General features: G+C 34.4%; 1 protein-coding gene across 2 annotated transcripts in view; it reads right to left on the bottom strand.

Moving 5' to 3' along the window:
* The window catches only part of rhpn2 (rhophilin, Rho GTPase binding protein 2), a 140,658-nt gene extending 130,942 nt beyond the window's left edge, over window positions 1-9,716 (bottom strand). The window contains exon 1 of one of the 2 annotated variants that reach the window (XM_061892601.1): window positions 9,541-9,716. In XM_061892601.1, coding sequence (XP_061748585.1) covers window positions 9,541-9,606 — 66 coding nt within the window. In that variant the 5' untranslated portion in view covers window positions 9,607-9,716. The remainder of the gene's footprint in view (window positions 1-9,540) is intronic. The other variant, XM_061892608.1, reaches the window with a different exon arrangement.
* Window positions 9,717-13,267: the final 3,551 nt, after the last annotated feature.

Genomic DNA, 13,267 nt, shown 5'->3' with positions numbered 1-13,267 from the left:
AATCTGGAGAAATCACTCCACGTAAGCGGCATGGCCAGAAACCAACATTGAATGACCGTGACCTTCCATCCCTCAGACGGCACTGTATCAAAAACCCACATCCATCTCGAAAGGATATCACCACATGGGCTCAGGAACACTTCAGAAAACCACTGTCAATAAATACAGTTAGTTGTTACATCTCTAAGTGCAAGTTAAAGCTCTACTATGCAAAGCGAAAGCCATTTATCAACAACATCCAGAAACGCCGCCGGCTTCTCTGGGCCCGAGATCATCTAAGATGGACTGATACAAAGTGGAAAAGTGTTCTGTGGTCTGACGAGTCCACATTTCAAATTGTTTTTGGAAATATTCGACATCCAGACCAAAGGGAAGCGAACCAACCAGACTGTTGTCGACGCAAAGTTGTTGGTATGGGGGTGCATTAGTGCCCAAGGCATGGGTAACTTACACATCTGTGAAGGCACCATTAATGCTGAAAGGTACATACAGGTTTTGGAACAACATATGCTGCCATATAAACGCCGTCTTTTTCCATGGACGCCCCTGCTTATTTCAGCAAGACAATGCCTAGCCACATTCAGCATGTGTTACAACAGCGTAGGTTCGTAAAAAAAAAAAAGAGTGCGGGTACTTTCCTGGCCCGCCTGCAGTCCAGACCTGTCTCCCATCGACAATGTGTGGCGTATTATGAAGAGTAAAATACGACTGTTGAAGGACTGAAGCTCTACATAAAACAAGAATGGGAAAGAATTCCACTTTCAAAGCTTCAACAATTAGTTTCCTCAGTTCCCAAACGTTTATTGAGTGTTGTTAAAAGAAAAGGTGATGTAACACAGTGGTGAACATGCCCTTTCCCAACTACTTTGGCACCTGTTGCAGCCATGAAATTCTAAGTTATTTATTTGCAAAAAAAAAATAAAGTTTATGAGTTTGAACATCAAATATGTTGTCTTTGTAGCATATTCAACTGAATATGGCTTGAAAAGGATTTGCAAATCATTGTATTCTGTTTATATTTACATCTAACACAATTTCCCAACTCGTTTATCAAGAAAATGAGCGCTATGGATCGCTGGCAACAGTTGATAAAAGCTCTTAACGTGCGAGGGTGAACGTGTTGGAACACAGATGAATGTTTCCAAGAGTAAAACACACACGGACAATGTCTGACACTTGTGAGCAGACAATAAGGACGCCTTTGGTGTGGTTTCTTTTTGCAATTATAATCAACCATTAACATCATTAGCTATAAAGAATTAGAGGAGTATGTTAATTGGACAATAATGAGGTCTGAGTATGTGCTTTTAGTGTCTACTGTTAACTTAAGTGTGCTGTAACATCTGTAAAATGTCAATACATCATTTTGTTTATCAAACCTTGTTGAAATCCTCTGACTGAATACAATGCACACTTGAAACATTAACAACATCATTACATCACAAGTTCATTCAATGCAATCGTAACATATTTAAACATATATCAATAACTATAATTAAATATGTTGTCAGGCTTTCCCCTGACAGTTTGTCTATGTTTTAGTTTTTTCCTCCGCATTTGTCTGTTTCCTCTGTGTTTAGTATCTCCTGTCTTTGGTTCCTGTCTAGTGCTCTTATTTTGTCAGCTTCCTGTCTTGTTCCCTGAGTGCTGTGTTCCTCCTCAGCTGCGGCTGATTGGCACCTGGCCACACCTGTTGCCAATCAGCCCGCTCCTATTTGTACCTGCTTTGTCTTGTGTCAGTTTCTGGATCATTGTGTTGTCGTTGCCACATGTCACTCTTGTCGTGTCGTTTTGTTACAGGTACTACCTGTCATGCTACATTTTGTCCTGGTCGTCGTAGCGGTAAGCTGTTCCTGTTAGCATTAGTTGTTTCCAGTTTTTTCTGTTTGCTATCCACTAGCTTCCATGCTAAAGTTCCTTTTTGTTTTCTAGCTTCCAGTGCTAGCTCCCTTAGTTTGTTATTCCGCCCACGTGCATGCTTTTTGTTTGTTCTTGTTTAGTTTTAATTAAATCATGTTTTCATATTCTATGCCTGCCTCCGTCTCTGCATCTTGGGGTTCATCAACAAATAACTCTGACACATGTGAGTACTTAGTGTGCATGTACTCTCTCTGGTCACCAAGTACTAAACTAGTGTGAAGTCATGTGAGTACTTAGTGTGCATGTACTCTCTCTGGTCACCAAGCACTAAACTAGTGTGAAGTCATGTGAGTACTTAGTGTGCATGTACTCTCTCTGGTCACTAAGTACTAAACTAGTGTGAAGTCATGTGAGTACTTAGTGTGCATGTACTCTCTCTGGTCACCAAGTACTAAACTAGTGTGAAGTCATGTGAGTACTTAGTGTGCATGTACTCTCTCTGGTCACCAAGTACTAAACTAGTGTGAAGTCATGTGAGTACTTAGTGTGCATGTACTCTCTCTGGTCACTAAGTACTAAACTAGTGTGAAGTCATGTGAGTACTTAGTGTGCATGTACTCTCTCTGGTCACCAAGTACTAACCTAGTGTGAAGTCATGTGAGTACTTAGTGTGCATGTACTCTCTCTGGTCACCAAGTACTAAACTAGTGTGAAGTCATGTGAGTACTTAGTGTGCATGTACTCTCTCTGGTCACTAAGTACTAAACTAGTGTGAAGTCATGTGAGTGCTTAGTGTGCATGTACTCTCTCTGGTCACCAAGCACTAAACTAGTGTGAAGTCATGTGAGTACTTAGTGTGCATGTACTCTCTCTGGTCACCAAGCACAATATCAGCATGACGTGTGTACCTAATTAAGTGTCCCCTACGTCAGAGTGTGAGTCATTGCTTCTTTGGGAAAAAAAAAAAGGGTGGACCTACTTGAGTCATCCAGCAGCCAGAAACACTTTGCAAGTTCTGAATGAAACCCACAGAGGCATCTTATCAGGTGAGGTCATAGGTCACAGGTCACACTGAGCTAAAAGTAGCATTATTATCATCAGGTGAGGTCATAGGTCACAGGTCACACTGAGCGAAAAAGTAGCATCACAGTAGTCGATGAAGAGCAGCAGGTTGGAAGAATAAAGAGAGCTTTGCCCTTTTCAGAGATGTCTTTTGCAGGTGTTAGTCTGACATGTGTGTTTGTCAGACACACACTAATGTTCTAGAAGAACAGTCAGTGAAACACAAACTAATATTCTAGAAGAACAGTCAGTGAAACACACACTAATATTCTAGAAGAACAGTCAGTGAAACAAACACTAATATTATAAAACAGTCAGTGAGACACACTGATATTCCAGAATAGTCAGTGAGACACACACTAATATTATAGAAGAACAATCAGTGAGACACACTAATTTCTAGAACAGTCAGTGAGACACACACTAATATTGTAGAAGAACAGTCAGTGAAACAAACACTAATATTATAAAACAGTCAATGAAACACACACTAATATTCTAGAAGAACAGTCAGTGAGACACACACTAATATTCTAGAAGAACAGTGAGTGAAACAAACACTAATATTCTAGAAGAACAGTCAGTGACACATACTAATGTTCTAGAAGAACAGTCAGTGAGACAAACTAATTTCTAGAACAGTCAGTGAAACACACTAATATTCTAGAAGAACAGTCAGTGAAACACACACCAATATTCTAGAAGAACAGTCTGTGAAACACACACTAATATTCTAGAAGAACAGTCAGTGAAACACACTAATATTCTACAAGAACAGTCAGTGAAACACACGCTAATATTCTAGAAGAACAATCAGTGAGACAAACTAATTTCTAGAACAGTCAGTGAAACACACTAATATTCTAGAAGAACAGTCAGTGAAACACACACCAATATTCTAGAAGAACAGTCTGTGAAACACACACTAATATTCTAGAAGAACAGTCAGTGAAACACACTAATATTCTACAAGAACAGTCAGTGAAGCACACACTAATATTCTAGAAGAACAGTCAGTGAAACACACACTAATATTCTAGAAGAACAGTCAGTGAGATACACACTAATATTGTAGAAGAACAGTCAGTGAAACACACACTAATGTTCTAGAAGAACAGTCAGTGAAACACACTCTAATATTCTAGAACAACAGTCAGTGAAACACACACTAATATTCTAGAAGAACAGTCAGTGAAACACACACTAATATTCTAGAAGAACAGTCAGTGAAACACACACTAATATTCTAGAAGAACAGTCAGTGAAACACACACTAATATTCTAGAAGAACAGTCAGTGAAACACACACTAATATTCTAGAAGAACAGTCAGTGAAACACACACTAATATTCTAGAAGAACAGTCAGTGAAACACACACTAATATTCTAGAAGAACAGTCAGTGAAACACACACTAATATTCTAAAAGAACAGTCAGTGAAACACACTAATATTCTAGAAGAACAGTCAGTGAAAGAAACACTAATATTATAAAACAGTCAGTGAGACACACTGATATTCCAGAATAGTCAGTGAGACACACACTAATATTCTTGAAGAACAGTCAGTGAAACACACACTAATATTATAGAAGAACAATTAGTGAGACACACTAATTTCTAGAACAGTCAGTGAAACACACACTAATATTGTAGAAGAACAGTCAGTGAAACAAACACTAATATTCTAGAAGAACAGTCAGTGACACACACTAATATTCTAGAAGAACAGTCAGTGAAACACACACTAATATTCTAGAAGAACAGTCAGTGAAACACACTAATATTCTAGAAGAACAGTCAGTGAAACACACACTAATATTCTAGAAGAACAGTCAGTGAAACACACACTAATATTCTAGAAGAACAGTCAGTGAAACACACACTAATATTCTAGAAGAACAGTCAGTGAAACACACACTAATATTCTAGAAGAACAGTCAGTGAAACACACACTAATATTCTAGAAGAACAGTCAGTGAAACACACACTAATATTCTAGAAGAACAGTCAGTGAAACACACACTAATATTCTAGAAGAAAAGTCAGTGAAACACACTAATATTCTAGAAGAACAGTCAGTGAAACACACTAATATTCTACAAGAACAGTCAGTGAAACACACACTAATATTCTAGAAGAACAGTCAGTGAAACACACACTAATATTCTAGAAGAACAGTCAGTGAAACACACACTAATATTCTAGAAGAACAGTCAGTGAAACACACACTAATATTCTAGAAGAACAGTCAGTGAAACACACACCAATATTCTAGAAGAACAGTCAGTGAAACACACACCAATATTCTAGAAGAACAGTCAGTGAAACACAGACTAATATTCTAGAAGAACAGTCAGTGAAACGCACAAATATCCTACAAGAACAGTCAGTGAAACACACACTAATATTCTAGAAGAACAGTCAGTGAAACACACACTAATATTCTAGAAGAACAGTCAGTGAAACACACTAATATTCTAGAAGAACAGTCAGTGAAACACACACTAATATTCTAGAAGAACAGTCAGTGAAACACACACTAATATTCTAGAAGAACAGTCAGTGAAACACACACTAATATTCTAGAAGAACAGTCAGTGAAACACACACTAATATTCTAGAAGAACAGTCAGTGAAACACACACTAATATTCTAGAAGAACAGTCAGTGAAACACACACTAATATTCTAGAAGAACAGTCAGTGAAACACACACTAATATTCTAGAAGAACAGTCAGTGAAACACACACTAATATTCTAGAAGAAAAGTCAGTGAAACACACTAATATTCTAGAAGAACAGTCAGTGAAACACACACTAATATTCTAGAAGAACAGTCAGTGAAACACACACTAATATTCTAGAAGAACAGTCAGTGAAACACACACTAATATTCTAGAAGAACAGTCAGTGAAACACACACTAATATTCTAGAAGAACAGTCAGTGAAACACACACTAATATTCTAGAAGAACAGTCAGTGAAACACACACTAATATTCTAGAAGAACAGTCAGTGAAACACACACTAATATTCTAGAAGAACAGTCAGTGAAACACACACTAATATTCTAGAAGAACAGTCAGTGAAACACACACCAATATTCTAGAAGAACAGTCAGTGAAACACAGACTAATATTCTAGAAGAACAGTCAGTGAAACACACTAATATTCTACAAGAACAGTCAGTGAAACACACACTAATATTCTAGAAGAACAGTCAGTGAAACACACACTAATATTCTAGAAGAACAGTCCGTGAAACACACACACACATATTCTAGTAGAACAGTCAGTGAAACACACACTAATATTCTAGAAGAACAGTCAGTGAAACACACACTAATATTCTAGAAGAACAGTCAGTGAAACACACACTAATATTCTAGAAGAACAGTCAGTGAAACACACACTAATATTCTAGAAGAACAGTCAGTGAAACACACACTAATATTCTAGAAGAACAGTCAGTGAAACACACACTAATATTCTAGAAAAACAGTCAGTGAAACACACACTAATATTCTAAAAGAACAGTCAGTGAAACACACTAATATTCTAGAAGAACAGTCAGTGAAACAAACACTAATATTATAAAACAGTCAGTGAGACACACTGATATTCCAGAATAGTCAGTGAGACACACACTAATATTCTTGAAGAACAGTCAGTGAAACACACACTAATATTATAGAAGAACAATTAGTGAGACACACTAATTTCTAGAACAGTCAGTGAAACACACACTAATATTGTAGAAGAACAGTCAGTGAAACAAACACTAATATTCTAGAAGAACAGTCAGTGACACACACTAATATTCTAGAAGAACAGTCAGTGAAACACACACTAATATTCTAGAACAGTCAGTGAGACACTAATATTCTAGAAGAACAGTCAGTGAGACACACACTAATATTCTAGAAGAACAGTCAGTGAAACACACACTAATATTCTAGAAGAACAGTCAGTGAGACACACACTAATATTCTAGAAGAACAGTCAGTGAGACACACTCTAATATTCTAGAAGAACAGTCACTGAAACACACACTAATATTCTAGAAGAACAGTCACTGAAACACACACTAATATTCTACAAAAATGGTCCCCACAAAGCTAGAAATGGAATTTTAACGCACTTCCTGTTTCCTGTCAATCACGACACACATCCTTCAGATATCAGATAAAAGTAAAACACTCCTATCATCTAATGCAAGAAACACACACACACACACACACACTCTCACCCCCCCCCCACCCCACACACACACACACACACTCTCACCCCCCCCCACCCCACACACACACACACACGCCTGTGGCTGACAGTGGTATGAAATAAACAGCAGACATGATGCTCTCACTAACATCCATCCATCCATTTCCTACCGCTTGTCCCTTTTTATTATTGTCAATATGCTTGTGTTGAGAATGATTGCTGTTTTAAAACATTCTACTTCTCATCACATTTTTGGTCTGAGGAAATTAAACACAAGCGGTCAATTCCCTGCTGGACGATGACGGTCCCTGAACGCACCACGTCAAATATGTAATAAGGGCAGCCTCACAATTGGTTTTTCTTCAACGTAAACCAAGTCAACTACACTGATTGTGTGTGTGTGTGTAAACACACACACACAATACAACTTGTGTTATTTAATAAGACAACTACGAACACAAGCTAATGTTTGTAACTGGAGTTGGAGCAACTGGACGATGATGGTCCCTGAACGCACCACGTCACATATATGATAAGGGCAGCCTCACAATTTATTTTAATTCAAAGTAAACCAAGTCAACTACACTGATTGTTCACACACATATGCAAAATACAACTTGTGTTATTTAATAAGACAACTATGAACACAAGATAATGTTTGTAGCTGGATGATAGTCCCTGAACGCAGCACGTCAAATATATAATAAATATATAGTAAGGGCAGCCTCACAACTTATTTTTGTTCACCGTAAACTAAATCAACTACACTGATTGTTCACACACACACACACACACACACACACACACACACACAGTACAACTTGTGTTATTTAATAAGACAACAACGAACACAAGCTAATGTTTGTAGCTGGAGTTGAGCAACTGGACGATGATGGTCCCTGAACGCACCACGTCACATATATAGTAAGGGGAGCCTCACAATTTGATTTTATTCAACGTAAACCAAGTCAACTGCATTGATTGTGTGTGTGTGTGTGTGTGTGTGTGTGTGTGTGTGTGTGTGAACATACACACACACACACACACACACACACACACACACACAGTACAACTTGTGTTATTTAATAAGACAACTACGAACACAAGCTAATGTTTGTAGCTGGAGTTGAGCAACTGGACGATGATGGTCCCTGAACGCACCACGTCACATATATAGTAAGGGGAGCCTCACAATTTGATTTTATTCAACGTAAACCAAGTCAACTACATTGATTGTGTGTGTGTGTGTGTGTGTGTGTGTGTGTGTGTGTGTGAACATACACACACACACACACACACACACACACACAGTACAACTTGTGTTATTTAATAAGACAACTACGAACACAAGCTAATGTTTGTAGCTGGAGTTGGAGCAACTGGACGATGATGGTCCCTGAACGCACCACGTCACATATATAGTAAGGACAGCCTCACAATTTATTTTTATTCAACATAAACCAAGTCAACTACACTGATTGTTCACACACACACACACACACACACACACACACACACACGTTACAACATGTGTTATTTAATAAGACAACTATGAACACAAGCTAATGTTTGTAGCTGGAGTTGAGCAACTGGACGATGATTGTCCCTGAACGCACCACGTCACATATATAGTGAGGGCAGCCTCACAATTTGATTTTATTCAACATAAACCAAGTCAACTACACTGATTGTTCACACACACACACACACACACACACACACACACACACACACACACACAGTACAACTTGTGTTATTAGCTAATGTTTGTAGCTGGAGTTGGAGCAACTGGACGATGATGGTCCCTGAACGCACCACGTCACATATATAGTAAGGACAGCCTCACAATTTATTTTTATTCAACATAAACCAAGTCAACTACACTGATTGTTCACACACACACACACACACACACACACACACACAGTACAACTTGTGTTATTTAATAAGACAACTACGAACACAAGCTAATGTTTGTAGCTGGAGTTGGAGCAACTGGACGATGATGGTCCCTGAACGCACCACGTCACATATATAGTAAGGACAGCCTCACAATTTATTTTTATTCAACGTAAACCAAGTCAACTACACTGATTGTTCACACACACACACACGCGCACACACACACACACACATTACAACATGTGTTATTTAATAAGACAACTATGAACACAAGCTAATGTTTGTAGCTGGAGTTGGAGCAACTGGACGATGACGGTCCCTGAACGCAGCACGTGTGATTATCCCCGAACGCAGCATTTGAACGTCTCACCAAAGCGATTATTTTTGACATGAACAAAAGTCGACTTCATTGATTGTTTGCCAACAAACGAGCGAGCAGATGAGCGTGACGTCGTCAAGACGCGAGGAAACAAGAAGAAGAAGAAAAAAGTCACCTTTCTGAAATGGTTTCCGTCTTTTCGCGCGTCCTTGGGGTTGTTGTGTAAAAGCGTCTCCGCCATGTTGGATCAACCAAGATGGAGAAAAAGTCGAAGTCGACGTCAAAGTTCCCGACAGGTGAGTGCGAGCTCACCTTCCGAACAAATGCTGGAAAGTCGCTCGCATCACACACGACCTTTGCTTCGTAAGCCACGCCCACGGCGACACAAGCCACGCCCCTTATTTAAGCCCCGCCCGCTGTTGATGACGCACACAAGCACGTTGTTGTCCTACTCTGACTAAAATGACCCTAAATGGCAGCTAAAAACACTTTTTTAATTAACTAAAACTATTTTAAAAATTCCTAGTCGTCACATATTAAGAACCAATTACGTTAAAACACACAAAACAGCCTGCTGCTTGTTTTTTATTGCCATTGTTGAAACGATATCTTAAAAAACTGCAAAAATGTTGAGAAATAGAACAAAATATACAGAAAAAGTTGATTTTTGATTATTATTAGATTTTAATTTTAATGCTAATAGTCCTTTAGGATCACCGTCAATCGCATCCCGAATGTTTATATGACTTCTTTTCATGCAAATAAACAAAAAACGATTTGAAAACCAAAAAATGGATTTGAAATGTATAAAAAAAATATTTTCACACATAAAACCTTTTGGTTGTAAATATTTTTGTTGTTGGTGGGTTACAACAATTTGTAATAAAAAAAAAAGTGTTTAAAAAAATATGTTTTCAACTAAAACAAATATTTATCTCTGTATTATGCATTTATATTATATTTTACCAAAACCATTACATTTGTAACCAAGAAAAAATTACAAAAAATACATTCGTAACCCCAAAAACTTTTTGTGACCAAAACAAACTACCAAAAAATATAATTTGTAACCTCAAAAAGAAAATTTAAAATTACAAACAAAACATTTGCAAACAAAAAAAATCGATTTAAAATCTACAAAAAATATTTCCATACGAAAACATTTTGGGTGTAAATCTTTTTTTTTTTTTTTGGTTACGACAAATATTTATAAAAAATATATATATTTGCGACAAAAACAAATATTTCTATTTGTATCATATTTATATTGTATAAATATATATGAAAAAAAATACATGTGTAACCAAAAGAGAGATTTGTAACCAAAATAAATATTTGTGACCAAAACAAATATTTCTTACCAAAAAAATATAAGTTGTAACCTCAAAAAGAAAATTACAAACAAAATATTTACAAACCAAAAAATGATTTTAAATTTGTAAAAAATATTTTCACACAAAAACATTCTGTTTTTTATTTTATTTTATTTTTTGTAGTTACACTTGTTTTGTTTCTTTCCTACAATTTGTAATCAAAACAAATATGTATTTAAAAAACATAAACATATAATGTAAGTATAAATATTTGTTTGTGTTGCAAATATATGACAAAAAATACATTTGTAACCAAAACAGAGATTTGTAACCAAAATAAATATTTGTGACCAAAACAAACATTTATTACCGAAAAATATAAATTGTAATCTCAAAAAGAAAATTACAAACAAAATATTTACAAACCCCAAAAATGATTTTAAATTTGTAAAAAATGTTTTCATACAAAAACATTCTGTTTTTTATTTTTTTTATTTTTTGTAGTTACACTTGTTTTGTTTACTTCCCACAATTTGTAATCAAAACAAATATGTATTTTGAAAAACATAAACATATCATGTAAATATAAATATTTGTTTGTGTTGTAAATATATGAAAAAAAATACATTTGTGACCAAAACAGAGATTTGTAACCAAAATAAATATTTGTGACCAAAACAAACATTTATTACCCAAAAATATAATTTGTAACCTCAAAAAGAAAATTACAAACAAAATATTTACAAACCCCCAAAATTATTAAAAAATTAAAAAAAATATTTTCATACAAAAACATTGTTTTTTATTTTATTTATTTTTTGTAGTTACACTTGTTTTGTTTACGTCCCACAATTTGTAATCAAAACAAATATGTATTTTAAAAAACATAAACATATAATGTAAATATAAATATTTGTTTGTGTTGCAAATATATGACAAAAAAATACATTTGTAACCAAAACAGATATTTGTAACCAAAATAAATATTTCTTACCAAAAAATATAATTCGTAACCTCAAAAAGAAAATTACAAACAAAATATTTACAAACCCCAAAAATTATTTTAAGTTTGTAAAAAATATTTTCATACAAAAACAGTCTGTTTTTTATTTTATTTATTTTTTTGTAATTACACTTGTTTTGTTTACTTCCTACAATTTGTAATCAGAACAAATATGTATTTTAAAAAACATAAACATATAATGTAAATATAAATATTTGTTTGTGTTGCAAATATATGACAAAAAATACATTTGTAACCAAAATAAATATTTGTGACCAAAACAAATATTTATTACCCAAAAATATAATTTGTAACCTCAAAAAGAAAATTACAAACAAAATATTTACAAACCAAAAAAATGATTTAAAATTTGTAAAAAATATTTTTTATACAAAAACATTCTGTTTTTTATTTTTTTTTTTTTTTTTTGTAGTTACACTTGTTTTGTTTACTTCCTACAATTTGTAATCAGAACAAATATGTATTTTAAAAAACATAAACATATAATGTAAATATAAATATTTGTTTGTGTTGCAAATATATGACAAAAAATACATTTGTAACCAAAACAGAGATTTGTAACCAAAATAAATATTTGTGACCAAAACAAACATTTATTACCGAAAAATATAATTTTTAACCTCAAAAGGAAAATTACAAACAAAATATTTACAAACCCAAAAAATGATTTTAAATTTGTAAAAAATATTTTCATACAAAAACATTCTGTTTTTTAATTTTTTTTATTTTTTGAAGTTTTACTTGTTTTGTTTACTTGCCACAATTTGTAATCAAAACAAATATGTATTTTAAAAAACATAAACATATAATGTAAATATAAATATTTGTTTGTGTTGCAAATATACGACAAAAAATACATTTGTAACCAAAAAAGAGATTTGTAACCAAAATAAATATCAAAACAAATATGTATTTAAAAAAAACATATTTGCAACACAAACAAATATTTATATTTACATCACATATTTATATGACAAAAAATACATTTGTAACCAAAACAGATATTTGTCACCCAAATAAATATGTGTGACTAAAACAAATATTTATTACCAAAAAATATAATTTGTTAACTCAAAAAGAAAATTACAAACGAAAGACTTGCAAACCAAACTTTTATTTTTCAATTTCAAATCCCCTTTTTTTTAATGTTTGCATGTATTTATTTAAATTTTTTGGCTGCTATTTTTATTGATTTATACTCATTTATAATTGCCAAACACACATTATAACAAACACAATCCAGCAAGAACATTTACTAGCCTCGAAAATGGACCAGAAGTACAAAAGTCATTCTAAAAAATGGGGAATACGCGGCACAATAGTCTTAACTAAAATATTGACTGCGCATGTCACTTAGATTTCAAATTGCAATTAATAATTATGTGTGCCATATGACATAATTTGAAGCATTATTTAAAGGCCCACTGAAATTAGATTTTCTTATTTAAATGGGGACAGCAGGTTATTTAAACGGGGATAGCAGGTCCATTCTATGTGTCATACTTGATCATTTCGCCATATTTTTGCTGAAAGGATTTAGTAGAGAACATCCACGATAAAGTTGG

Source organism: Nerophis ophidion, linkage group LG02 (genome assembly GCF_033978795.1).
Source record: "Nerophis ophidion isolate RoL-2023_Sa linkage group LG02, RoL_Noph_v1.0, whole genome shotgun sequence".
NCBI lineage: Eukaryota > Metazoa > Chordata > Actinopteri > Syngnathiformes > Syngnathidae > Nerophis > Nerophis ophidion.
Note: the sequence above shows the minus strand (reverse complement) of the source record. Positions and strands in the feature narration are given on the sequence as shown.